The 27,991-nt window shown below is 52.3% G+C and overlaps 1 protein-coding gene across 5 annotated transcripts; it reads left to right on the top strand.

The window, feature by feature from the left end:
* Positions 1–100: 100 nt before the first annotated feature.
* Positions 101–27,991, top strand: GABBR1 (gamma-aminobutyric acid type B receptor subunit 1). Of its 5 annotated transcripts, XM_036869732.1 has the most exons (23): positions 123–158; positions 608–704; positions 1,391–1,594; positions 2,353–2,538; positions 3,917–3,937; positions 5,403–5,563; positions 8,950–9,084; positions 9,460–9,630; positions 10,688–10,789; positions 11,375–11,440; positions 11,884–12,075; positions 17,370–17,612; positions 18,237–18,300; positions 19,578–19,655; positions 21,010–21,160; positions 21,646–21,778; positions 23,101–23,217; positions 23,315–23,422; positions 23,844–23,937; positions 24,668–24,795; positions 25,371–25,499; positions 25,700–25,843; positions 26,536–27,991. In XM_036869732.1, exons 2-23 carry the CDS (start codon positions 608–610, stop codon positions 26,707–26,709), a joined length of 2,898 nt encoding a protein of 965 aa, XP_036725627.1. In that variant the 5' UTR covers positions 123–158; the 3' UTR covers positions 26,710–27,991. The 5 variants fall into 5 exon arrangements, with proteins under 5 accessions (XP_036725628.1, XP_036725629.1, XP_036725631.1 ...); XM_036869733.1 differs by lacking the exon at positions 10,688–10,789 and having other exon boundaries at positions 101–158; XM_036869734.1 differs by lacking the exon at positions 2,353–2,538 and having other exon boundaries at positions 101–158; positions 26,536–26,709.

Here is a 27,991-nt window from a genome sequence, read left to right as displayed (position 1 = left end):
GAGGGAGAGACCCTGGCCGGCGAGGAGCCCGGATTCGCGGGGAGGAGGGTCGGGAGGAGGGGGAAGGTGGAAGAGAGAGGAGGGGGGAGCGGGGAGGAGCGGCGGGGCCTGGGGCCTTGAGGCCCGGGAGAGCCGGGGAGCTGGGCCGGCGCACCGAGGTAAGAGCCAGGGCCCGGGGGAGGCAGTGCTTGGAGAGGGGCGCGCGGGGAGGGCCGAGCCGGGGGTCGGGGGGCCGCGGGGCCGCGGGAGAAGAGGAGCGGCGGGGAAGGAACCGGGAGCGGCGAGGCGGCCGATCCGGGGAGCGTGGGGAAGCCGGGCTCCGGCGAGCCGCGGGGGCCGGGGGAGAGGAGGTGGTGAGAGGTGGAGTCCCGGGAGGGTGGGGGGGGCCGAGGGAGGCAGGAGGAGGGTGGGGACAGGCTCTCTCTCCTCCTCTCCCCCCACCCCGCGCCGGGCTCCGCCCCCGCCTCCTCCACGGGGCGCTTTTCGGGTCCCCGGGCTGAGCCGGGTCGGAGTCCGGGAGGCGACCGGAGGGAGGCCGGGCCGCCTCCCGGGTCCGGGCCAGCGCCGGCGGGGCTCGGTCCGGTCCTCACGGCCGCCTCTCACTCAGATGCTGCTGCTGCTGCTGCTGCTGCTGCCGCTGGCGCCACTCTTCCTCCGCCCCCCGGGCGCGGGCGGGGCGCAGACCCCCAACGCCACCTCGGAAGGTGCACCCTTCTCCGGCGACCTCGGGCACCCCTCCACTCCACTCCCCCTTTCCTCGCATCCCCTCTACTATCCCGTCGGCCCTACGTAGCATCCCGGCCTGGCAGCCCCGTCTGCTCGGCCCCACTTTACTACTCCTGACCTCTTTTCCATCACCCCACATTATTACCCAGCACCCGTTTCTCTGGCCCCCGGTACCACACTAGGCCCCCTTTCTGTGACCCCGCATTATTCCCTCAACCCCGCCCCTCTTTCTGGGCCCCCCCATTGCTACCTCCGTTCCGCCTTTTCCTTGGTCCCACCTTGCTGCCCAGGTGGCCTTGTAAGACCCCCCCACCCCTCCTCTCATCCTAATTCAACTCAGATTCTCCTTTAGCCTTTCTTACCAAACTCACTCGCATAGCATACCCTTTCACGATTTCTTAGTTACTTTTCTCCATTACCCCAACCAGCACCCTTCCCTTCCCACTTGTGAGCTCCTTGACCCTGGCTCATTCCGCTGTGTCCTTCAGCCCAGGGTCTGTACCCCTCCCCACTCTCACCCTCTCGCACCTCATCCCATCCCCTTTGTCCTCCACCTGCCCGTTGACCACGCCCTACCCTCCCCTGCCTCCCGCTGCTGACTCTGCCTTTTCCTTTTTTCCCCACCATCCCTCTCTTTCCGCCTGCCTCTGGACTCACCCCTCAGGTTGCCAGATCATACACCCGCCCTGGGAAGGCGGCATCAGGTACAGGGGCCTGACTCGAGACCAGGTGAAGGCTATCAACTTCCTGCCCGTGGACTATGAGATTGAGTATGTGTGCCGGGGGGAGCGCGAGGTCGTGGGGCCCAAGGTCCGCAAGTGCCTGGCCAACGGCTCCTGGACAGATATGGACACACCCAGCCGCTGTGGTGAGTAGCCTCTCAAAGCCCCTCTCCTCTTCAAGCCAATTCTTCTTCCTGTCTCAAACTTAGCATCATTGCTTGCAGGTCAGCACTTTAAATCCACTGTAACTAAATTCACAAGTACATTTTTGAACGACTACTATGTAAGAGGGGCTTTGCTGTGTGCGATTGCAGGCAGCAAAGTTAACAGCCTGCACATTTCATTTCATCCTCCCTTCATTAGGCCAGTGCCCATTTGAGAAAATAACTTGGTTATTCATCTTGTGAGTTAGTCTCCTTGAGGATTATTAGTGGCAGATTATGCAAAAACATTCTAAAATGATTTCATCACATTTTCGAATACTTGTCTCCAACGGAGAGACCATATACCCCCAAACTAAAACCCAGTTTAACATGAGTATAAGCCAACTATAATAAGGCAAATCTGATTGTGCATCTAAAGTTACATACATCCACACATTTCAAAGCCAAAGAACCGCCCACTGTAGCTGACTTTGAAGAGGTCCCATTTTATGTGCTTATAGCTCCATCTTGGGTTCCTAGGATGGAAATGTTTTTCTTTTTCTTTTCTTTTTTTTTGGAATGTGTGGATGCTTACAGGGTTAAGGGAGGAGTGGCAGCTAGAGAAGCTAATCCTTTTAACACCTGATTTCCTGAAGAGTAGGATGCTTGTGGACCCAAACTCAAATCTGAGCCCCCTCCCTGCTCCCTAAGGGGAAGGAGTCTTCTCCAACTCGCCTGTTTCTATTTTCCTGTCTCCACAGTCCGAATCTGCTCCAAGTCTTATTTGACCCTGGAAAATGGGAAGGTTTTCCTGACGGGTGGGGACCTCCCAGCTCTGGACGGAGCCCGGGTGGATTTCCGGTGTGACTCCGACTTCCATCTGGTGGGCAGCTCCCGGAGCATCTGTAGTCAGGGCCAGTGGAGCACCCCCAAGCCCCACTGCCAGGGTGAGGGGAACAGCTGCCTGCATGCAGCAGATGAGGACGCTTGTCAGAGGATGGGAGTGGGGTGGGAAGTGGGGAAAAACAGGGTGCTATACAAAATGGGGGGCATGTGGAGGCAGAGGTGAATGCTTAACACTTTCCTCCATCCACCTGCCTCAAGCTTCCTGCTGCAGCCCCCCGTGGGCACTTTATCTATGCTGGGGGCTTCCTTCCTTTGCTTTTCTCTTTTTTAATATCTTCCCCATGCTCCTAATCCTTGGGTCTCACATTTTCTCCTTTCCTGTGAATCTCTCCCTCCATCACCCTTCTTAAGGTTTAACTACTCCAATTTTCCCCAGCCTCAGTTCCTTTCTCGAAACTTAGAACTTTCTATGCGTAACCTTCTTCTAGAATTGATCCCTCTCCCTTCATTATATACCTGAATTATTGTAAAGACTCAGCAATAAATCATATATCATATTTAGAAAAATCGATAAGATTGAAAAGACTGTCCGGGGTGGAAAATTATCAGGGTAAAAATTTAAAAGACTTAAAAGTGGGGGCAGAATTGTCAGAGTATTAAGGACAACCCAGGGATGGGGTGGGAAGAGGACAGTCCTTTTCTATACCTCCTGGACAACCTCCATCATTCCCCAAGGGAATCCGTCTTGTGTCCACCACCCCCTTTTTTTTCCATCTAGTTCTGCAAACTTCCCCTTTTCCTGGGCACCCAGATTCTTCCTCTGCAGTCTTCTCTCCTGGGATGCAGGCGTACTTCATGCTTCCTCTACCTTTCAAGATCCTTGGACCTGGCTCTCCTCACTTAATTATTCTGCTTACCATTCTGTAGTTTACCATTCCATTCTGGAAAGTGGGACTCCCAGCCAGGGGTGGATTTACTATGAAGCTAATGAACTTTAAGCTCCAGGGTTCTTCACTTACACAGGCCTCTTCTTGTGCTCGAATAACATAGAGGGTTCTAATAATGTGTTCACATGGTCATAGGTTTTTGTAAAAATTGCAAAAGTAAGATATTTTAACAGCAATAGTTTCAAATCAATTGCATTTGTAATTTTTTTCTCTTAAAGAGAGACCCCCAAATTTTATAATATTTAGGCTCCACAAAACCAGGATCTGCCCATGTTTTAGCTGTTGGCACTCCTGTCTCAAATGCTGTTGTCCTATGAGAAATAAAAGAAGAAAACCAACAAGTCCTGACCCACAGCCCCACCTTGCTCTTATCCCCAGGCACCCTCCCCTCAGAAACGCAGGCTTCTGCTCCCCCCCCCCCCGCCCCGGTCTTCTTCGGCATGGACAGGTGTGGGAGGGGGCTGGGGATCAGGCCTGGGAAGCTGGGCACCACTGGTAACTCCTCTCTGATCCCCGTCTTTCCTGCTGCCAGTGAATCGAACGCCACACTCAGGTGAGATCAGAAACCCTCGTCGCGTGCACTGCAATCCCCTTACCCTTCACTCTTCATCCTCCACCCCCAGGGATTCTGCCCCTAGGCTATGAGTTCTCATCCTTCCCATTCCTCCCCCACCTTCCCCCACCCACCCCAGTACGCGGCTGGCCCTTTCTTTCCCTACCTGTTTCCAGCCTCCAGTCCCGGATTTCTGCGAGGCTGCGGTCCCTCCCATCTCCCCGCTTGGCTGCACGCCCCTCGGCTCCGCCTCCTCCCAGACTCCGCTTCTGCCAAATGGCAGAGCCCCAGCAGGGGGTGGCAGAGTGCTGGGAGACCCGGCGCTTCCACCTCGTCCTCCCCTGTGGGGTTCCTTCCGACCCTCTCTGGAACCTTTCCCTGCCTGCCCCCTTCCTAGGATTTCACCTGCTGACTCCATCAGCCTGGCCCACCCATCCCACCCATTGCCAGGCCTCACTCTCCCTCCTTCAGCTCCTCCCCACATCCTTTCCTTCCCTACGCCCTTCCCCTTCTCTTTTACCTCAGTTCCTTCTTCCACCACCCTTTCTCAGCCTCTGTCCACCGAGCCCCGTGTTCCCTTCCTCTACCCCCATCACCTCCCCCTGTACCCCAGCCCTCCCTCTTCCCCACCCAGCTCTCCCTCTCTCTCCAAAACCGTTCCCATCGCCCTCTCCCTCACCACCCTCAGTCCTTCACCCCGTCTATTCACACCCGCATTAGGACGCTTAGGCGCCAGCCCCTTTTCTCTCGCGTCCCACTCTCGTCCTCCCCTCCCCCATCGCTCGCTCCTCACAGCTTCAGCCTCCCGCGGCCCCCCCTGCTCCCCCCCCCGGCACGCCCCTTCGCCTCGTTCCTCCTCCACTCGTGTTCCCTTAGGTGGGATCCTTCCCTTCCTCGTCCATCTCTTTCACCCTAGGGGTCGCATCCTCCCTCTCCTGCCCTCCTCTCACACTGTGGTTCCCACAGCGGCCCCGCCCGCTTCCTCCCTCCCTAACTCTGCCCCCCCCACCCCGGCTGCCGCGCGCCGCCCTTGACGTCAGAGCCCCCTCCCAGCCCCGCATCTCCCTCCTCCTCCTCCTCCCCTCGGTCGGTCAGTCAGTCCGCGAGGAGAGTCCGCGGTGGCGGTGGCGGTGGCGGGAGCTAGAGCCGTGGGGGCCGTACGAAGCCAACCTCCCCTGCTTCCCCGAGGCCCTCTCCCCCTCCTCCGCACAAAACCAGGGATGGAGGCGCTTCCCCGACATCCCCTCAGCAGCCCTCCCCGGGAGAAGTGTCCCCCCTGAGCTCCTCCTCCTCCCCCAGCAGCTACCCCCGCCCCCTGCCATGGGTCCGGGGGTCCCCTCTCCCCGGCTGGGGTGGCCACTGTCGCTCCTGGTGGTGATGGCGGCGGGGGTGGCTCCGGTGTGGGCCTCCCACTCCCCTCATCTCCCGCGGCCTCACCCGCGGGTCCCCCCGCACCCCTCCTCAGAACGGCGCGCGGTGTACATCGGGGCGCTGTTTCCCATGAGCGGGGGCTGGCCGGGGGGCCAGGCCTGCCAGCCCGCGGTGGAGATGGCGCTGGAGGACGTGAATAGCCGCAGGGACATCCTGCCGGACTATGAGCTCAAGCTCATCCACCACGACAGCAAGGTAGCCCCGGACATGGGAGTGGGTGGGAGGTGAGGGCTTGGGGGGCAGGGGGCCAGCTGCATGTACCTTAGTGTGAGTCGCTTCTGGGATTGCCAGGCAGACCCCTCCCACGTGTGACTAGCAAGAGACAGGCTGGGGGTGTGCGAGCTCGGGGAGAGTCTCAAGGGCTGGAGGTTCAAGATGAGGGTCTAGGGGTTCAAGGTGGTTAATCACGCTGCAAGGCTGACCCTTCTGCTCCTGGAGACCCTTGGAAGTGTCGGGGTGGGGGGTGGTTGGAGAAACTGGGGATGGGTTTAGGGTACAAGCTGATCCAGTTCCTCCAGGGAGTAAACTAACCCTGGGATGGGTTGGGGGATGGAAGGAATGAGGCGGGAGCTGGATCTGGGGTTTACATTTACCATGGTAACAAGGTAAATCTTGGCAGCAGGTTGGAGCTGGAAGGAATAGGGACCCAATGAGCAAAATTCGGATGGACTTGAGCGCTCTAGTTTATTTAGCACAACAAACAGCAAGGTAGCTGTGGTCCCTACCTGACTCTTTCTCATCCCTTCATCCCCAACCCTGTCGCAGATTCCTGGATTGTGAGACTACATGGCATATTGTGGTTGGGGAAGGCTAATGGTCAAGGAATGGGCAGAGGCACTAGGAAAATGATGGGATTAGAGGTCCACACAGGAGCCCCCGCAGAGCATGGGGATGGTGAAGAGTCAGGACTCAAGGAAGAGAAAGAGAACAGGAAAGAATGGCAGCGGGGAAGGGGACCAGGAGGAGGGCTGGGGACAGCGAGAGACCCTGGGGAGAGACCCTGGGGCATCGTGTGGAACTCGGCTCCTAAGTGTCTTCCCTGCAGCACTGTAGCCTCTGAGATGTGAGAAGGGAAATGGGATGTAGGGTTAGGGGGGTGGGGAAGAGGGAGAGGGGGGAAAGTAAGAAAATTTGGGGTAGTAGGGGATAGTCCTGCAAGATTCCTTTCCCACCCCTGTCCCCTACATGAATGATTGGGTGTATGGGGGAAGGATGTGGCACAAGGAAGGAAGGTGATTTGGGACCTCAAATCTATCTTCTCTCATAGGAGGCCCCAGAGACTTAAGGGGTTGGGGGAGAGTGAAAGAGTACAGAGGGGAGCACTTGGTGATCTAACACCTGGGGTGGACTGAGGATTTATATTCGTTCTTTAGAACAGCAATCTACACCTAGATACAGGTATGTGAGGAAGGAGGGGGCAGAAGCGGGGTTGAAGATAGGGCGCTTGGGGAGAAGAGCGCACAAGGACTCTTAGGGAACTTTGAATCCCTTCTGATGCTTTTACAGTGATTCTCAAACTTCAGTGTACCTAAGAATCCCCAGAGGAGTTTGTTAAAAATACAGATTCTAAATCCTTGGTCAGGGATGAGTCTCAAGGATGTGCACTTTTTCCAATCAAAATCCCATGAAGCTAACCCCAGGATGCCTATAGGAAGGGCCGCAGGGCACAGGAAAAGAATTAGTTAGGGTAGGAGAGGTAGGAAGAGAAAGAGGGTCAGATCCCATGGAGGAGTCAAGCTTAGGAGAGCAAGAGAGGTAGCTGGCTATGGGGGTGGGGGTGGGGGAGTATGGGGAGAGGGACAGGGAGGGATATGTGCAGGCTTTAGAATAGGGGATTGAAGGGAGCTAGGGGAGCCCTGGGTGTGAGCTCAAACTCATGCACCATGACAGGTGATTCCCTGGAGGTGTTGGGGAGCAGATGAGGACCCAAGAGAAGGGGGGCTGGAAGAGAAAATAGCAGAGGCAGCGAGGGGGAGATGGAAAGGCAGACAAACTGGAAAGTGTCGTTTCCTGCCTGCAAATCCGGATCCTTGCTCCTTGCGAGAGCAGCGGAGGAAGTCTATTGGAGAGGGGGTGAGAATCACGCGGCCCAAGGGATGTGCAGTGATGAATAGGGCGTGGAAGGGGAAAGGGGTGTAAGAGAAGGTCGGGAAGGAATGAGGAAACAGAAGGAGAGACACTGGAGTAGCGTACATTGCCCTGTTTGCCTGTATCTTATGTGTTCTTATCTGTCTTCATTGTTCCTATTAACCTTCTCTTCAGACAAAAAGAGAGGGCCACAGAGGGCACTTGGGAGAGGCTGGGGGCAGGATCTGGAGTGATAGATGCGGGAAGGTGGGACGTGAGAATGGTAAAGATACACAAAGATGCCCAAGTGGGAGGGATGCAGAACCTTCCAAACACGCAGTTGAGCAGACACTGAGCACTGCCCTTAGCAGGGGTGTGGGTGGGCGGGCAGCAGGGAGCTGGTTCTTTGGGCCAGCCTCCCCTGGCTCCCCCTTCTCCAACTTCCCACCGTGTCCCAAATGTCAGGCCTCAGTGGGAAGCGAGCAGGCACTAGGGGGCCTTCTTTATTTCCTTCTGCTTGCCCCCCCCACCCCCATATCACCCTCCCCAGTCCCCTCTGTCTCCTGTCTGTCCCCTCTGCCCTGGCTCCCCACTGGCTTCCATTTCTTCCCCACTTCGTTTGGGGCTCCAGCAGCTTCTGAAATGTCATATTTCAGCAGGAGGGGAACAGGCAGTGGGAGTCCCGTGGCTGGCTCTTCCTCCCCCCACTTCCCCTCCTCCCCTCGCGCCTTCCTCTTGAGCTCTCTGCATTGTTTGCTTTCCCAGCTCCATTCTTCTCTTTCAGGCACCCCTAAAAGCATCTGGTTTCCTGAGCATCCCATTCTATTTATTCTCCCCAGCTCTTCCCTCATCCTTGTTTCTCCCCACCCCCTTTCATCCCTGAATGTCTTTTTTTCCCAATGCACCCGTCAAATGTCAGAGCCCAGCAGGAGGACATGGATCCGCTGAGCCAGGACCCCCTGGTGGTCTTGTCCCTGTTCTCTCCTGTTTATTTATCTCTAGCCCTGATAAAAGAAGAGGGAGAAAAAATAGTAGGTGGGAGAGGGAGTTTGCAGAGGTGAGGGAGGACTCTTCATAATATGGCTTTAAGGAGGCTGTCTGGGGACTTGAGGAAAAATTTATTCATATTCCTGCAGACTTTTTTCTACTCACAGATGTTTGGAGCATAGAAACCTGGGGAAAGGGGGCGGGGTGATGGAGCGAAGGTGGGCTAGGGGATGTCTGAGGATGCGCTGAAAGGAGGGAAGGCAGTGTTTGCATACATACTGATGGGGGGTGTGCAGGAGAGGGTGTGGGTAAGGCGCCAGGTGGAAGACAGAGAAGGGTGTTTCACAAATGAGGGGAAAGGAGACTCAGGAAGGAGAAGAAATGGTGATAATGACAAAAGGGTTTCAGCAGAGGGATGGGTAGTGGGGGAAGTAACTAGGTTGTTGGGGGAAAAGAAAAGAGTAGGTGCTGCAGGGAGGGGAGGAGCCCTGGGGGAGCTTCCCCTCATCCCCTCCCTCCTCGTTCAGTGTGACCCAGGCCAAGCCACCAAGTACCTGTACGAGCTGCTCTACAATGACCCTATCAAGATCATCCTCATGCCTGGCTGCAGCTCCGTGTCCACGCTCGTGGCTGAGGCTGCCAGGATGTGGAACCTCATCGTGGTAAGCAAGGCCCTGGGGGCCAGAAGGTGGGGCTGTCGCCTGGGCTGTACTACAGAGGGGGTGCATTGCGGACCACAGCGGACCCACTTCCGAGATACAGAGTCCTTTGCAGACCTGAGCTAGTTGGCCTCCTAGCAACACTGGCCTGCCAGGGCTGCAGCTGACCTGCTCTCCATCAGAAGGAGTGGAAGTCAGCTCAGTGAAAGGGCACCCTGATGGAGGGGGCTTTTGAGAATCACTTTTCCTTGGGCAGAGGTAGGGAGGCTGGGATAGAGTGAGAGAGAGAATCCCAGAGGCGGGGAAGGGTTGAAGGAATTCTCGGCAGCTCTTAGTGAGGCTGCCACGAACACATCATCCTGTCCCCATCTCTCGTAGCTTTCCTATGGCTCCAGTTCACCGGCCCTGTCAAACCGGCAACGCTTTCCTACGTTCTTCCGAACTCATCCGTCAGCCACACTCCACAATCCTACCCGGGTGAAACTCTTCGAAAAGTGGGGCTGGAAGAAGATCGCCACCATCCAGCAGACCACTGAGGTCTTCACCTCGGTGAGGAGGCACAGGGTGAAGGGAGCCTTTGCTCAAACCCCAGCACAGGGAGATGTGACACGGGATTCATTTGCGGGGCAAAGACCTTGATTCTTTATCAAAAGAGAACACACTCCGAGTGGGTTAAGTGCATGTTCTTCCTGTAGCCAAAGGAATGAACAAGTTGAGTTTCCGGGACCCTCTCCAACGTTCTGGTTTTAGGATTTTTTTTTTTCCTGCTTTGATGCTCTGTCCCGCAGACAGAGAGATTCCAAGTGACCCAGTTCTATTAAAGTAGGTTCACTCTAAAGTTGAGGCAAGATAAGGGAGAGAATATGAGATAAGAACCTAGGGAAGTAGTAGATTCCAGAGGCATTCCAGGGGGGTGGTGGGCGTGTGTGAAGGGAAGAGAGGGAATAGAGAGGGAGGACGGAGGGAGAAGGAGAGAAGAGAGAAGAAAGAGGCAGACAGATGCGTGCATGTACATGGTCTGGTAACTGATTCCGAGATGCGGACGTGCAAGGAGAGGTGGAGGGGAAGAGGGAGATTTGTGGAGGAAGAAAGGAAATACCTGGCTCTGTACCCAGAGAAGACAGTCTGCTCCCTCTCTGTAATTCTGTGCTTTGGGTCCTCTATTCACTCTCATGTTTGGTGGCTCTTTAATCCTCCGCCAACCTTCTCTCAGTGACTCAGGACATTCTCTGATCCTTTGTCTGTCTGCCCACTTGCCTCTTGAGGTTGACATCATCCTGCCTGTACTAGACCCTGCCTCGTCTTTTCTGGTTCCTCTCTTTTCCTTTCCCCCATTTTTGCTGTCAGGTAGGAGTGGGGTGATGGGGTGACTTCCCTGGACACAGATCCTCAGGAGGGGCTCACCAAGCACCTTCCCAGCTGGAAGCTACATCCTAAGGCTCCAGATGCTTTCCTTCGAACTCTCCCCACCGGGGACGGGGCTGTTGAAGGGAGCTTCACAACCGCTCTTCCTTTGCTCTGAGAACGCAGCCCTCGGTACCACCTCCAGTCTTTACTCCTTTGAGCACCCTGTGTCTTTTCTATTTGTTCCTCATCCCCACCCAAGACTCTGGATGACCTGGAGGAACGGGTAAAGGAGGCTGGAATCGAGATTACTTTCCGTCAGAGTTTCTTCTCAGATCCAGCTGTGCCCGTCAAAAACCTTAAGGTGGGATGGCAGGGGGTGATGGGCCCAGCCTGCAAGGGTCTGGGTGGGGAAAACAGTGGTGGGTTGGAAAGGAGAGTCAGGCAGGGACAGGTTTTGTTTTGTTTTTGTTTTTTGGTATTGAGGTATAATTGACATATGACATTGTGTAAGTTTAAGAAGTACAACGTGTTGGAACTTCCCTGGACGTTCAGGGATTAAGACTCTGCGCTTCAAGTGCTTCCACTGCAGGGGGCATGGTTTTGATCCCTGGTGGGGGAACTAAGATCCCACAAGATCCCACATGCCTGCATGGCCAAAAAAAAAAAAAAAAAAAATACAATATGTTGATTTGGTACATTAATCTATTGCAATTTATTACCATTGTAGCATTAGCTAAGACCTGCATCGTGTCACATAATTTCGATTCTGTGAGGCAGTAGCGTCTCCTGGGGAAGTTTGGCTCCATCTTCTAGCTGACATTTATCTACTACCCATTGACAGAACCCTGCACTAAGCACTTTGGGGTAGGAAATCAAAGCTGTGAAAGTGCTTGGCTTAGTCCCTTCCGGCATCCCTCAGGCGCTCTGTTCTCTCTCCATTCTGTAGCGCCAAGATGCCCGGATCATCGTGGGACTTTTCTATGAGACCGAAGCCCGGAAAGTTTTTTGTGAGGTGAAGTTGGAATCTGAGGATGGAGGGGCACTGGGTGGGCTCTTTGCCTTGGGTGTCTCCTGGGCTCTCCCCTCTGCATCTCTGAACAAATGATCGGAGGTGAGGATTAACACAAAATCCCTGTCTGTTGGCTCTGACTCCACATCTTGTCTTCTCACACATGTGACACTCTCTCCAGGTCTTATTTTCCTATCGCTTTGTGTTTCTGGAGGAGCCTGTGAATCCCATCTTTCCTGTCTGGCTGGAAAAGACCACTTAAAAATAGAGGCTGGGGAGGCACTTAGAAGGAGGAGTAGTCTAGCCTTCCCTACTACCCCCAGACTTGTAGATTTCTTGTTTCAATTCTCTGCTCTTCTCTGAATCCGAGGAGGCTGCATAGTGTCTAGTGAGATAAGACAAACAAACAAAACAAAGACCCAGCCCTCCTCCTCCTCTACATTCAGGTATACAAGGAGCGGCTCTTCGGGAAGAAGTACGTCTGGTTCCTCATCGGGTGGTATGCCGACAATTGGTTCAAGATCTATGACCCGTCCATCAACTGCACAGTGGACGAGATGACCGAGGCGGTGGAGGGCCACATCACCACTGAGATTGTCATGCTGAACCCTGCCAACACCCGCAGCATTTCCAACATGGTGAGTGTGTGAGGACTTGGAAGCTGGCACCTGGGCAGGTGGAGGGGACTGAAGGGGTCTCTTAGGTGAGGGGAACAGGTATGGAGTTTGGAGGTCTAGGAAGGCAAGGGACCTCTGCCCACCCTGAACTTGTTTGCATCGTGTTTCCTGTGGATTCCGCCTCCGCTGTGACTTCCTTGGGCAGGGAAGAGAGAGATATGAGAGTGGTGTGTTCAGTGGGCCCCTGATGAGTTGCAGAGCTGTTACCATGGAAATAAGGAGCAGTTGGCAAGAAGTCAAATGAGGGAGAGGCGTTAATGATAATATAGATGCTGTATCTGCAAGCACACCTTTACAGGAGCGCTGTTCCTGGGCCAAAATTCGTTTTATTTTCTTGGTGACTTCAGAGCACTTTAGAGTTGCTTAATATTCACTCCTGACTGATACTCAATTAACTTGGCTCCTGATGCTTTTTTAATGATTCTCTTTTAGAATTTTAGATGTAGAAGGGATTTTGAAATCTGTTAGCCCCAGATAGCTGGTTAGTGACAGACCTGGAGCTAAAAGACACACTCTCTGATGTGGGAATCAGCCTACAGGTGAGGGGCACAAGTGAGTAGGGCGTGGTGTGGCGGGGAGACCCCTTTCTTGCTCTGCACTGCATCTTGACGAGTACGAGAATCTTGGGTGAGCTTGATAGGGCAACCTATGTGTCTGCTTATTATTCCAAGTGTAGCCCCTGGTCTGGAATACCTGCTTTGGAGAGCATGCTAGGGGCGAGTGAATGACTGTAAAGCCACCCTAATATCTTATTTTTAAAAAGTTGTAGTAATAATCACTTTTATGTAGTAAACCAGGAGCTTAGATACATGATTTCAGTGATCCTCATTGCAATACTCTGATGTAGACTTTTCATTTCCATTTTATAGACCAGGAAATTGAGACTCAGAAAGGTTAAGTGATTTATTGCAGGTCACCAGCTACTGAGTGGTGAAGCTGGAATTGAATTCTAGTTGAATCTAACTCCAAACCCTCTGCTCTATCACCTCCCATGGAAAACCCTGAAGTCTCACTAACAAGCTTGTACTTTTATCAGCTAACACTGTTTAGCAGATGACAGTTTTTGAGCAAGGGAGAAATAAAATTCAGGAAGTTTATTCTGCAGTGGATTGTGATGGACAGGTCAGTTGCCACAGGTACTCTGATCATGGATACTGTCCTGGGACATTTCCAAGGGATCTTGGTTGAAAAATACCATGGAAAAGTTCCGCACGATCACTTCCCTGTAGAGCATCTGAGAAGTGAGTTGTCCTTGAGAACCTGGGGAGGTAGAGGAGCTGGTAATCAAAGCCAGAAAGGCTTGTTGGTACCCTGAGCCCAGGACCTGCCAATAGTGGCTTCTGCCCCATAGCAGGGAACTAGAGGAGCCCCTGATAGGACACAAGGATTTGGTTGGGGGTGTAGGGGGACTTCTGGGCTTTTGAACAGGATGAGTTGGAGGATCTCTTTCTGGCTCTTCATCTCTAGAGAAAGATGGTGTCTGCCTTTGACGTCTAGAGCTATTGCTAGGCGTGCTCAGTAGCCTAAAATGCCAGGTGAAGAGGCCAAGATTTTTCAGAAGGTAGATGCCATCTTAACAATTGACTAGAGAAGAGGTTGTAGATGAATCAAATAGGACCAGGAGAAGTGGACCAGAAGCAAGGGGCGAGTCTACGGCCCAGAGCCAAGGAGATTTAGAAGAGAAGCAGAGTTGCCTTCACTCTGTAAGGATGGCCTTATGTTTAGATCAGTAGTTCTCAAACTTTAGCCTCTGTCAGAACCACAACTGGGCTCTTCCCTTGGAAGTTCTGATTCAGTGGGTCTGGGGTGGGGACTGGGACTTCACATTTCAATGGGCTCCCTGGGGATGTAGATGCTACTGGTCTGGGGAACACACTTTGGGGACTCTTAGGGCAGTGGTTTTCCATCAGAGGTTGTAATGTTTAGGAACAATTTTGGTTGTCACAACTGGTATCTAATGAGTAGGCCAGGAATGCTTCTAATCAACCTACAACGCATAGGATCGTCCCTACAACAAAAGATTATCCTGCTCAAAATGCCACTAGTGCAGAGATTGAGAAACTCTGGTTTAGAGAAAGAGTTTTTAGGAGCCAGATATGGGAGAGTGGATTAGAGTGGTTTTGGAGGAAAGTAGCTCTGGGTTGGAGCTGTATTAGAGATCAGGTACGAGGCAGCACACCTGGGGGTAAGACTGTCAGTAGATTCTGATTGGGATAGAAGTCCCGTCAGACCTGGGTATAATAGAAAATAAAAATCTACCTCAGGATACACATTTTAGATCACCGTTGGGCACCTGTTCTCATACAGAGAGACAGCCAGACAGGGCTATTAAAAATTTAGGATCGTAAATTTGTACTTGGTCATTTCACTAATTTCTATGGGTTGCGGAATTTGTGTTGTTCAGTTTTCCTTAAGCTGCCTTGTAACATTTACATTTGAAAATTTACAATCATCTTTGCTGACCCAAAGGGGAGAGATTTTTTGGTAATTTTAGTCATGGGTGGGGACAGTGGTGCCCCCAGTGGCCAAGTGTGTTAGCGGTGGTGACCTGGAGCCAGCAGAGAATATGAGGATCCGGGCAGGGGACGGCGACATGCAGAGCAGATGATTCTCTTCCCATCTGGGTGATTTTCAGATACAGTGTTTACTTTGAACTGAAGGTCGGATGGACTTGGAGGCTGAAGGATTACTCAGAAAGTCTCAGGCTAGCTGCTGTCTGTCAATGGGTCCTCTCGGAGAGAGACATTTCAGCTTACAGAGACAGTGTAGGGTCGTTGGAAGAGTATGGACTTTGAATGGGTTTGAATCCCAGCTCTTCCACGTACTAGCAGTATAACTTCAGGCAAGTGAAACTGTTCTGTGCCTTAGTCTCCTTATCTCTTTCTAAAATGGGCATATAATAGTATTTACCTCATTGGATTATTTGAGAATTTAGTAAGTTGATATATGTAAGGACATATAAATGTTAGCTATTATTATGATTAACATTATTCTGTATAAGGAGTGGTGATATTAATGAAACATTTCAACAAAAGAATTAAGAGGACTTGGAGATTTCAAAGAGTCTAAGGTGATTCTAAGGTTTCAATCTTATATACTGGGGAGTGTTGGAAAATAGAGCTTATTCTTAGATACTTTTTTTTTTTTATTAATTAATTAATTTATTTATTTTTGGCTGTGCTGGGTCTTCGTTTCTGTGTGAGGGCTTTCTCTAGTTGTGGCGAGCGGGGGCCACTCTTCATCGCGGTGCGCGGGCCTCTCACTATTGCGGCCTCTCTTGTTGCGGAGCACAGGCTCCAGACGCGCAGGCTCAGTAGTTGTGGCACACGGGCTTAGTTGCTCCGCGGCATGTGGGATCTTCCCAGACGAGGGCTCGAACCCATGTTCCCTGCATTGGCAGGCAGATTCTCAACCACTGCGCCACCAGGGAAGCCCTTTAGATACTTTTAATTTCAGGTTATTGATTATATAGTTACAAATGCCTTAGAGACAGTTGGAGATTCAGGACTTGAAATACTGAGCTGGAATTATAGGTTTCAATATTAGTAACAAAGATGGAGTTGAAAGAGAAAATGTAATTTACTTTATACCCAGCATTTTATACATGTTGTTATTTCATCCTTATAATAACTCTTCAAGGTAGTTAATATTATTCCCATTTTAAAGCTGAATAACTACATAGTGAGGTTTAATAACTTGTTTCAGATTATATAGCAGGTAGGTGGATTAGTTAGAATTAGAAGCCATCCTTCCATTTATCCATCCAATGGACATTTTTCTTAAAGACAATTTTTTGGAAGCAGATTAAGTTTACAGCACAATTGAGAGGAAGGTACAGAGATTTCCTGTATGCTCACTGCTTCACTCGTTGATAGCTTCCCCCTTTATCAGCTTTCCCCAGCAGAGTGGTTATAGCTGATGAACCTATGGTGATATATCATTGACACTCAAAGTCCATTGCTTACGTGAGGGCTCACTTGGTGTTGTACATTGGGTGGGTTTGGATAAATGTATAATGACATGTATCCACGAAACAGAGCATTTTCACTGCCCTAATCTATAGACACTTATTATTTGTCCAGAATGGGCTGGGCATAGTGCTGGATGCTGAGGTTTAAGAGCAGAATGGAACCTGGTCCTGTCCTCAAGGGGAGTAGAGCCCAGGCCTGCCTGTCTTCAAAGCCCAGGCTGCTTCCACTGCACCACACTGCCCGTCCTTTGCATTTCCCACTCCCCCGTGTCTCCAGAAAGTTGAATAGAAGGAAAAGTGGGCAGGGCACCAGGAACAAAGATTTATATTTATTCTTCATTCATCTATTCATTCCTTCATTAAAGTATGTTTGTATATTAATAAATTCCAAATCTAAACAGAGTTGTATAGTGCCCCCGTGTATTACCTGTGCCATGCCAAGAGGTGGCCACTGAACCTTTCCTCGTACAGTTTCTGGGAGATAAAGAAGGGCAGAAGTGATTTTCCCCATTATATGGAAGACATTTCCAAAAACTGAAGCAATTTACTTACAGTCATTTAGCTAAACAATGTTACTGCCAGGTATAGAAATTCAGGTCTCTTGATCCATTTCATGACAGAGTTAAAGGAGCTATTATTCTTTTTAGCTTTCTTGGGAAAAAAAGACGGAGGGTTGGGAAGGGTGTGGATAGGGATTGAATAATTGTCTTCAAATGTGTGAAGGGTGTTTCTGCAGTCCCAAGTCTTCTGAAAACCCTCCAAGAGACAGTGAACTGAAAGCACATGAGGCTGGCAGGAAGTTAGCATGCTAAAGAAAAATCTTCCTGGTTGACAGAGTGAGGAAGGCTGTGGTGTCACCTTTTCTGGGCTCTTTCAGAATTGGAGGAGTTGTTAGTTCCTGCGTCAGCTCTATTGGGAAAGTCTGAAGGCTGACAGAACACCAATGCTGCCACTCTTCACCGGCGTAGCCAGGTCTTTGCTTTGCCCTCTCTCTGCTTTCTATCCTTTGCTGTTCATTATGCAGAGCATCTATTTATTAAACTTCTCTGTTTGCAGTTCTGAGCTAGCAGCTGTGCACACTAAGGCCATCGGACCCAGCTAACTCCTGGTCTAGTCTAGTAGCTTCTGATCTAAGACAGACACGTGGGTATAGTTAAAGATGTCCAATGTACATACTCTCAATCTGACAACATGAACGGAAACCATCCTTTCAAGTCAAAGTGCCAGAGCAGAATCAGAAGCCCACCCCGACTCCAATCCTTTCCTCCTGTTCTTCCCTCCCCAGACGTCCCAGGAGTTTGTGGAGAAACTGACCAAACGACTAAAAAGACACCCTGAGGAGACGGGAGGCTTCCAGGAGGCACCACTGGCCTATGATGCCATCTGGGCCTTGGCATTGGCCCTGAACAAGACGTCTGGAGGGGGTGGCCGTTCGGGGGTGCGCCTGGAAGACTTCAACTACAACAACCAGACCATAACAGACCAAATCTACCGGGCAATGAACTCCTCGTCCTTCGAGGGTGTTTCCGTGAGTTACAGCAACCCCTCACTTGCCTCTGTCCTCCCATCCAGAGAGACTCCTCCCAGCTCCTTCTCCTGGAGACATGCATTCTGTCTTTCTCAGTTACCTCTCTGCAATAATCGGTCTCAGACCAGGGAAGTAGGAGCCCCCAAACCAGAAAACCCCACAGAAGGCTAGAAGGGAAATGGTATATTCCGTTTCTTTCAACCTCTCCCCTCACTTCTCTTCAGTCCCGATATTTATGAGTCAGATGAAAATTATAGGATTTTAAAAGAGGAAACAGCCTGAAAGATCATCTACTTATTCCTTTTAAAGTGGGGGAAAACAGCATCCAGAGGGATTTGGTGGCTTTCTTGGGTCACACAGCCAGAAGCCAGGTCCCCTGGTGCTCTACCTGGGGATTTTTCCCACTCAAATCTCCTGGGTGAAGCTTCTTTTCAAAAGAATAATGTTTCTAAAATCTAGGGTATAGGCATCTGGGGTATGTCCTATATGCAGGCAAATGCCATAAATAGAATTCATTCAGAAGCTCGATTACATCAAAAACATAAGGATTCGAAGAGTTCCTGATGTTCTTTTTTGCTCTTGCTTTTATCGCTTTGCCTTCCTCCACATGTTTCTCCCCCTCAGGGCCATGTGGTGTTTGATGCCAGTGGCTCTCGGATGGCGTGGACGCTCATCGAGCAGCTGCAGGGTGAGCACAGGGGCGTGAGGGAACGCGGAGGTCGGGGGCCAGGCTGGGGCTGGGCTAGGACACCGCCTGGGAGGAGAACACCAGGAGGAGACATCAAAAGATTGCCTTGGTGCCTCCCTACCTCCTGCCCGCTCTCCTAATTGTTTTCATCAAGCTTTTAAATAATAATAATAGTAATAGTAATAATAATAATGATGATAATAAAAAGCTTAGCTATGGGTGGGTTTCTCTAAGTTGCAGTGGTTGTGCATGCAGATTGAAAACAGCCACTCTCCTTCCCCAGTGGCCCCCATTTTGATTTGAAAGATTTCCCTTCGGTGGCTTGAGTTGAGGGGTTCGTGAATTGTTAGTGGCGCACTCATGGACTCAAGAAAAGCCGAATCTGGGAAACCTGCTATTTTTAAAGGGAATCCATTGCATTCCCTTGATTTGTAAACAATTATTTCTAATTTTTCTGTAGTAGTATAGTTTGGCTTTTCTAGATGGTATTTTCTTATACCTTAGCACACTTCACGTACTTGCAAAACTTCTGAATTAGTTTTTCAACTCCACCCCCCTCTCAGCCTCTTAGAGCAGGGCCAAAAGAACCATTTCTTGGCCTCCTGTGAAAAGTTTCTTTCTTTCCTTCTCCCCACCTCCCACACCCTCTCGGATCTTCTTTGTAACCAGGACAAGAGGGAATAGACTTCAGTCATGGTCAAAGGGGTGTGAATTGGCTTTAGAAGGGAGAGTTATGGTAACTGGGGCAGCTCTAGAAATCTTAGGAGTGACTGAATTTCACTTCGTGGCTTTTTAAGAGGCAGATGCAACTTGTCTAAGGAATTAGAAGCCAAGTCAACGGAAGAGAAATTTCTAAAATTAAAATGAAAGCCTCTGGGAAAATAGATCCTGTGATTCTGTCTATCATGAGAGGGAGAATAAGCAGAAACACGTTGAAAGGTTTAGAAGCCAGAATCACAGTGAGAGACATCTTGCTGAGGTGTGAGCCTGTGGAATGGGCGGCAGACAAACTGTACAGCCTTCTTCACTGAAGGGCTTTAAGCATATAAGATATTCTTCTTTGTTTGCGTTGCCTTGGAATCCACCCTATAGTGCTTTTAAGTCAGATTGCTGATTCAAGTGACCCCCAGGTCCTCCCAAGTATCCTTCAGGGGCTCAGGTGAAGGGAAAATCAGATACGACCATGGAGAACTACTTTAGGGAAGCGGGAGGTTGAGAATGCCTGGGATCGGCTCTTCACCTACCTGTGGTCACTCCCTCTATGATCGTCCATCCAGGTGGCAGCTACAAGAAGATTGGCTATTATGACAGCACCAAGGATGACCTTTCCTGGTCCAAAACGGATAAGTGGATTGGTAAGTGGATCCTGTTTATATTTTCCTTCAACCCCTCTGAACAATTCAGAAAAATGGTGTTTGAATGAGGGTGGGGTGGTAGGTGCCATTAGGTTGAAATGTGCCGGGAGATGGGCCAGGGCCTGGGGTTCAGAGAAAGGGAAGGAAACCACCAAGACGTGGGTAGGGGAGACTGGTGTATTTGGAGAGGGAATAGGCGGTTGGTAGCAGTGCACTCTTAAAAATAGTACATTGCTGGGATGACTGGGGATTAGAGGCAGGGGGTGGGAAATGGCAACTCCATTTGGGTTTCCCAGATGTTCTGGTGACTTGAGGTCTCTAAACCAGTTACTTTAATCCTAGAGTTGCCTCTTCAGCTTTGATAGGAAAATGGTTGCTTAAACTGTAGGAGAGGCTGCAAAACCTCATTGAATTGTCTTCTGCTAAAATGTGCTTTTTAAAGAGAAAAAGGAAGCAATTATATTCTTTGTGTGCTTGGTGAGCTAAATGATAGGAAATGGGAAAGATACTCGAGGTGGGCGAAAGGAGGGCTCTATTGATCAAACAAAGGTTTGGCATCTTAAGGAGGGAGGGGAGACACAGCGTGGAAGACAGCTGCCATCTGCCCTGCCCAGCTGAAATCTAGTAGTTCTCAGTACTGGTGGAGTTTGGAAATTTTTTTTATAATTTGAATTTAGGACAGTGTTCTGTATTGCTATAAATGCTTCATGGCCTAAATTATGCTTTTTTTAAAAAAAGCTAAGCAAATTGAAATTAGTCTTTTTTTTCCCTTTCTGTGAACTCTTTGACAAGTTTGAGCTTCCCTTTAATAATAACTGAAAAACACCTTTGGGAATATCACCCTGCCAGCAGTAAAATCACGGATCAGTTTTTTTTTTTTTTAATTCCTCCTGAGGTTAGGAGGCCAGACTCAGTACGTTGAGGGCCTTTAGCTTCATGATTCTATGACTGTCTTTTGCAGCTTTTGATTTGAGTTGTAAGAGACCTCATAAAATTTATTTCTCAGTATCCCCTTCTTTCCCCTCCGTTTTCCTTTGCCGCAAGAAGGACGGAAAAACATAAAGAACAAACAGTAACGAAAAAAAAAAGACTCTACAACTTCGGTGATACAGCGCAGCTTCTAGCCCCATCTTCTAGTCTCATTTCTGATTGTTTCCTAAGAGCCCCAGCATCAAAGAGCATTTGACCTGCAGCGACCCCTATTCAGGGCAGTTAGGGCCTCCTGTCCTCAGAGCTAAGACCTGGGTGCCCATCAGCAGCTTTGTCCTTCTTCCCTTTCTCCCATCCCACCTTCATCCCTTTGTCCTCCCTCCTTTCTCGTCCCCCTCCCCTCCCCCTCCCCTGTGCCATGCAGGAGGGTCCCCCCCAGCTGACCAGACCTTGGTCATCAAGACGTTCCGCTTCCTGTCACAGAAACTCTTTATCTCCGTATCCGTTCTCTCCAGCCTGGGCATTGTCCTAGCTGTTGTCTGTCTGTCCTTTAACATCTATAACTCCCATGTCCGGTAAGTTTCTCTTCTGACATTTCCCTGTACTTTCTGCTTCTCCAAGATAACAGTCATTTGCTTGAAGGGAGTGAGAAGGAAACTGTGTGGCTTCTGAGGCAGTGCATCCTTGAGGTTTCCACTCCGAATTATTGCTTTCCCAGTGACCAATGGGAACAAAAAAGGAGAAACCAGCTATAACTCCCATCCTTGCTCCAAAGCAACTAATGGAAAAAAAAAAAAGCCTTTGGGACCGGGTAGCACAGTGTGCGGCTCTAATAGATTGTGTATGGCGGGGTCCCGTGCAGGAAGCCCTCTGCAGCCCCGCCATGACCCAGCTGGCTTTGTCTCTCGAGGCTCTGCTGCCTGCTCCAAGCCTGCCTTCCTTTGCCCCGGCCCTGAGGTTGGGGTCAGGCCCTCGTAGGGCGTTTGGGGAACTGAGCCTCCCTGGAGAGGAGGGGTAATTCTGCTCTTCTCCCTCTCCCACCCTTCTGCCTCTGCCCTAGTTATATCCAGAACTCACAGCCCAACCTGAATAATCTGACTGCTGTGGGCTGCTCTCTGGCGTTAGCTGCCGTCTTCCCCCTCGGGCTGGATGGTTACCACATCGGGAGAAGCCAGTTCCCCTTCGTCTGCCAGGTGAGGAGGGGGTGGCAGGTCCCTTGCAGAGCATGGCTCTCCTGGCCCCTCAGGAGCACCTTCTGTGATGCGCCGTCCCCTGCCTGTCCTTCTCCTTGTCTTTCCCTGACCCTTGTCCCAGTTCCTTCTCCTGACATCGCCCCTCTGGTCTCTGTCTGGCTCCATGCCTTCTTTCTGTGCCTCCAGAAGTTTTCATTCTGTAGCTCACTTGTCAGTTCCAAGGTTGCCATGGCATGTCTTGCAGAGAAGAGGGGGAAGGTATTGAAGGCGAAGGAAGGGGGTCTGCGCAGAGAACCCTTGGACAATGGTGGCCTGTCCGTGGCAGGGGGGTTGAAAACAAGAACTGGGGACTTCCCATGGGAGCCTTAGTTGTGGTTTGGAAGGACGCAGGCGGGGCTCTGAACCAACAGCAAGGAGAGCTGGGGAAAGGGACCGCTCTCACACAGGGAGGAGGCCTTGTGGGACTCCTGGTACGTGGAAGGTTCTGGGGCTGCTTCAGCAGCAATATTTGTTTGGTTCTCTCTTATGCTGGTGGGAAACACCCACCCTTTTCCCTGCCCCTCCTTACTCCTTCTCTCTCCTCTGCCCTGTGCCTGTCCTGATCGTGCATCCGTGCACATGGCATTTGCGCACACATACACCTACAATTCCTCAGAGGCTCTCTGTCCCCAGTGAGACCTAATGCAGTGGGAGAGCAGACAATTAGCTGCAGTGACACATGAGAGGTATCTGCTGTGGGAGCAGAGAGAAAGCAGCTCACTGTCCGAGTAGCTGGGCGGACCTCACAAAAAGCGGCATTTGAATAGTGAAGGATGCAGGGGATTTTGTCAGCTGGAGAAATAAAGGATGGTTACTCCAGGAGCAGCGGGAGCATCCTGTGGGTAGCAAAGACACAAAAGAGAGTAGCTCAAGGGTGAGGGCGAGCAAATGAGTAGTTCAGCAGGGCTGGAGCATGGGGCAGGTGAGGGCCTGGGGGGAGATGAGCCTGGGAATTTGGGTGGGACCGTGTTGTGAAACGTCTCTTGCCACATCTGGAGGTGTTCAGGCTGCAACCTGTAGGCACTGGAGAACAGTCAGAAGTGACTAAAACCCAGAGTTTTTTAGCATGATCACCCAGGTGGCAAAGTAGCAAAGGTGGATGGGAGGAATTTGTGCAAGGTAGGGAGACTCGCCGCCACCCCGCTGCTCCCCTCCCCCCCGGCCCCCCTACTGGCTGCGTCCTGCCTGCCTTGTCATCTGTCCCCTCCTACAGCCTGCCCCATCCTGGCACAGTCCCACCTGTTGCCCTGCCCTGTTCTTTCCTGCCCTCTCTCCTTTCCTAGGCCCGCCTCTGGCTCCTGGGTCTGGGCTTTAGCCTGGGCTACGGCTCCATGTTCACCAAGATCTGGTGGGTCCACACGGTCTTCACAAAGAAGGAGGAGAAGAAGGAGTGGAGGAAGGTGAGCTGCTTCCGATGCCTCGGTCCCTAGCGCCTTGGCTCTCGGGGTTTGGAGGACCCCCCACCCCAACACGCCTGTACTCTGTGTGTTCACCCAGACCCTGGAGCCCTGGAAGCTGTATGCCACGGTGGGCCTGCTGGTGGGCATGGACGTCCTCACCCTCGCCATCTGGCAGATCGTGGACCCTTTGCACCGGACCATTGAGGTACCGCTTGGGAGAAGGCGCTGTGGTCAGGAGGCCGAGGGGGGCTCACTGGTGGAAGGGCCTCCGGGGCTGCCTGTGGTCTTGAGGAGAAGAGCCGCTCGTGGGAGGTGTTTTCCAGCCCAGTGCATCTCAGCAGCTCTACCTCCTTCCTGGAGGGAGCCCCACCAGAGGCTCTGGATTCATCTGAAGTAAGGAAGTGGTGGGGAGCTGGCAGGACGTGCAGACTTCAGATATCATGGAAAGCGAGGGAACAAGCACTTTTAAGGTGTTTAGGCAAATGCTCCCGGACCTAGAGTGGGATCTGGCATCAGAATTGAGGATCTCATCAGAAAGAGGGGGCAGAGTTGGGAGTCAGGGATTGAGCAGAGGGGGGAAGGGGAGGATGGCAACCATCTCTCCTGTGGCCCTGTCTCTCCCTTAGACTTTTGCCAAGGAGGAACCGAAGGAAGATATTGACGTGTCTATTTTGCCCCAGCTGGAGCACTGCAGCTCCAAGAAGATGAATACGTGGCTTGGTGTGTGGGATGTGGGGGAAGACGCCACTAAGGCAGGGGGTGGGGCGGGGCAGGGACAGTAGCTTTGGAGGGAGACGTGTCTTTGGAAAAAGAGGCAGAGAGCTCATGCCCACCCGGAGCGCATGTCCTCCTGTTTGTCATTGCACTCATCTTTTCTGAGAATGGGGAGGGTTGGTCTTTCGTGTGAGGAGCTTAGGTCTAATGCAGGGATGAGGCAGAGCTTGCATTCATCAGAGGGATCAGTGACGACGCCTCACCCTCATCTCCAGACCTGACACCGTCTCCGTCTGGTCAGCTCCCTGGAGTAAGACCGGGGCTGTGAGGGGTTAGGCCCCCTTTGGCCTTTTTAACATCGCTCTGACCTATGAGCACAAATGGCAAACCTACACTCAGCGTGGAAAGCCGTCTTCCCACCTGGAGAATAAGGGAGTGAGACACTGTGCGGGGCCCAGGCCTTTGTTGGCTGACAGCTGCTCATGACCATCATCGTCCTGTGCGACTCGGCTCCTAGTCCCAAGAGGAAGCAGTGAGGTTGGGGCGAGTTGGGTGGACAGTGGGGGCAGCAGACGGGGAGGGGTGTGCTAGGTCAGAACGGGTGGATTGGAGAGGAGCCCCCCTTTTCCTTGTGGGGTGATCAGAGGAGCAGCCGCAGGTGAAGACCACAGAGAGGAGGGGAGTGGGTGCGGCCTGAAGGTCTTGTCGCCCGCGTGACCCTTTCCTGCCACCCTAGGCATTTTCTATGGCTACAAGGGGCTCCTGCTGCTGCTGGGTATCTTTCTTGCTTATGAGACCAAGAGCGTGTCCACCGAGAAGATCAACGACCACCGGGCTGTGGGCATGGCCATCTACAATGTGGCGGTGAGCTCCCCGGACCCCTGGCATCGACCCTGGGGACGGACTATAGCAACCCAGGTGGAGTGGCCTGGGATGAATCAGGTGCCAGATGTGGGGTCAGTTGGGTGGAAGTCTTCAAACGTTTTTTAATGTCTTGGATTTGTTAAGCACTTCACAGTCTATAAAGCACACGTTAATCTTCATACGGCCACCCAGTGAAGTGGATATTAGCATCCCCACTAGATAGATGAGGAAGCAGAAACAGGTGAAGTTACTTGTCTGTGGTTCACAGGCTGGAATCTGAATCGAGATTTCCTGCCAGGGATGCCCAGGGACTGGCTCTCGGGGACTCTGATGTGTGTATAGAGGTCCTGGGAGCTCCTGCCTTGAGGGAGGGGTTGACCTAGAGCTGGAGCTGGGTTGGAACAGTTTGTTTGGCATTCTTCTCAACCTAGAGTTGAGGATGATCCTGACTTTGGGTCCTTTTCAAATGGAAAGTTGCCCAGGAACCTGTCCCCATAGACTCTCTCCCAGGGGAAGAAGACCTCGCTCTCATCTGAGCCGGCAGATCTGTGACCCCAAACATGTTCTGCCCTCAGGTCCTGTGCCTCATCACGGCTCCGGTCACCATGATCCTGTCCAGCCAGCAGGATGCGGCCTTCGCCTTTGCCTCTCTCGCCATAGTTTTCTCCTCCTATATCACCCTGGTTGTGCTCTTCGTGCCCAAGGTGCGGTTCTGGGTGTCCTCCCACCCTCTCCAGCCCGTGTCCCCTCCACGCCTTCGTCGCATGTCCCCTCCTCCCACTTCATCCCTTGTTTCGGGCCCAGCTTGTCCCTCTTGTTTTCGTTCTTTTCAACTGCAAGCCACCGTCAGCTAAGCGCTGACACAGTCCCTGCTCGGCCATCCGTGCCCCTAACCCCACCCCAGATGCGCAGGCTGATCACCCGAGGGGAGTGGCAGTCAGAGGCGCAGGACACCATGAAGACGGGGTCCTCGACCAACAACAACGAGGAGGAGAAGTCCCGGCTGTTGGAGAAGGAGAACCGTGAACTGGAGAAGATCATCGCTGAGGTGTGCGGTGAAGGCAGGGCTGGTGGCGGGTGGGGGAGGCCCACGTCTCAGGTCCAGCTTCTGGAGGCAGAGAGCCTGAGATCAGCCTTCGGGAGCCTGTGGTTTACCAAGGGAGGGTCTCAGGAGACAAGCGGCCAGGGAGTGAGCAGAGGAGGACAGGGAAGGGGAAAGGGTGGAGCCGGCCTCAGGTAAAATCGCAGGTGGAGGCGGCTCTGGAACACGAGCTGCACGGTTGGCTTGACCTGCGGAGGAGCCGAAGGGGTGGCCCTGGGCTAGGGGTGGCTGGCTGCCGGGCCTGAGGGTACCCTCCAGTGAGAGGGGTCTGGGCAGGTCCCCAGGGTGTCCACTGTGCCCCTGGCTGTAGCTAGGGGCCGGCGCAGTGTCAGGCTGGGGGGTGCTCAAGCTAGGATGACACTAATCTGTGCGTGAGTTACTGGAAGCTGTGTGCACGGACCTGTGTCCCCTCCCCCAGCCCCTTTGTCTCCCTGATCTCTTTCCTTCACCTGGTGCCCCGCTGTGTTCTTTCGGCTCTCCCTGTCCTCCCCCCCCCCACCCCACCCCCGTGCCTCGTGTTACTTTCTTCTGCCAGTCTACCCCTGCGTCTCCCACACGTTGTCCTCTGCCTCTCTTTCCCTCCCCCAGCCCTTCCTGACTTCCTGTCTCCCACTCGCCCAATTGTTTTCTTCCTCCAGAAAGAGGAGCGCGTCTCTGAACTGCGCCATCAGCTCCAGTCCCGGCAGCAGCTCCGCTCCCGGCGTCACCCTCCGACACCCCCAGACCCCTCGGGGGCCCTGCCCAGGGGGCCCCCTGAACCCCCCGACCGGCTTAGCTGTGATGGGAGTCGAGTCCACTTGCTTTACAAGTGAGGGCGGTGTAAGCGGGGACAGGCCAGTAGGCGGAGGGAGAGGGAGAAGGGGAGGGGGGTTGGGAGGAAGCAGGGGATACCAACCCCAGGTGGGAAGAACACTACTCCATCCCATCTCTTGTAAATACCTGCCCCTCTGCAAGTCCCGGGGTTTTCTGGGTCTCCAGTACTCCCGGAGCCAGGCCCTGTTCTCTCTCATTCGTTCGTATAATTTTCTATCTACTTCATAATCTAGTTTGTACCTGGCTTGAAGCTTCTCACTCACTGGCTCCTCAGCAGCCTCACTACATACACCCTTTTCTTTTCCTCTGTCTCGTTGCCACGGCAACCCCACAGCTCCCTTGCCTTTGTGCTCTGCTCCCATCCAGCAGGGGTCTCCCCAAAGTGCTCCCTCTACCCTAACAGGGCCTGGCCATTTCTCTCACCATCCTAATCTCCTTCCAACCCACTTGCCCCTCCACACATCCACAAGTTTTGTTCCTCTCGAATTTTGCTTCTCCAGGGCACTCCACTCATTCTTCTTGCCAAGGCTCACATGCTCCTCTCTGCCATACACATACGTACCCTCCCCTCCCCTGCTCGTTCCCACTACACAGGCTCCTGTGTGCACATGCGTTTCACATGCGCTTTCTCCACCCTTCCTGTGGCCGCACATGCTCCATTGTATTCCCTTCTCTCACGGCTGTGTGTGCCCCTCTCATGGTCATGGGTGTGTCCTTGTGAGGGCGTGTGTGGGTGGGCGTGTGCCATTTGTCTAGCATGTCTTCCCTATGTGCACACATGCAAGCTTATCCGTGCACTTTCCCTGTGTGCCCTCGTGGTGCCTTGCGTACCCTCTTCTTTCTGCACCTTAAAATCATTCTGTTCTTCTAACAGAGTCATATGCACCCACCCTGCACACTGCTACGCACTTTTCCCCAGTTCATGTTTGGCGTGGCTGTCCACACCCTCTCTGTGTCACACCTGGTTTCTGCTCACACTCTCCAGCCTCTCCTTTGCGCTCATGGACCACCCTCGGTCCACACTCACAATCATCCTCTCCCAAGAGTGTTCCCTTTGGTTTTGTGTTTTTCTGGGGGAAAGAAAGGAGAAGAAATGGGGGCAGGTTTGGGGAGCTGCTTCCAGTGGATATTCGGTGAGAATCCTGACCAAAGGAAGGCACTCCTGACTGTTGAGATGGAAAATGGTCCTATGGGGCGGAAAGTGGCGTCCCTTTTGCACTGTGGTGTCTCTTGGGGAAGGAGCTCCCCAAATCTCAATAAACCAGTGAACGGAGTGACTCA

The sequence above is a fragment of the Balaenoptera musculus genome, chromosome 11, assembly GCF_009873245.2.
Source record: "Balaenoptera musculus isolate JJ_BM4_2016_0621 chromosome 11, mBalMus1.pri.v3, whole genome shotgun sequence".
Taxonomy (NCBI): Eukaryota; Metazoa; Chordata; class Mammalia; order Artiodactyla; family Balaenopteridae; genus Balaenoptera; species Balaenoptera musculus.
Note: the sequence above shows the minus strand (reverse complement) of the source record. Positions and strands in the feature narration are given on the sequence as shown.

Coding starts and splice junctions, on each gene's coding strand:
- GABBR1 (XM_036869732.1), top strand. CDS start 608: ATGCTGCTGCTGCTGCTGCTGCTGCTGCCGCTGGCGCCACTCTTCCTC. Junction 21,779..23,100: donor AGTTCCCCTTCGTCTGCCAG/GTGAGGAGGGGG, acceptor CTCCTTTCCTAG/GCCCGCCTCTGGCTCCTGGG. Junction 24,796..25,370: donor TGGCCATCTACAATGTGGCG/GTGAGCTCCCCG, acceptor TTCTGCCCTCAG/GTCCTGTGCCTCATCACGGC.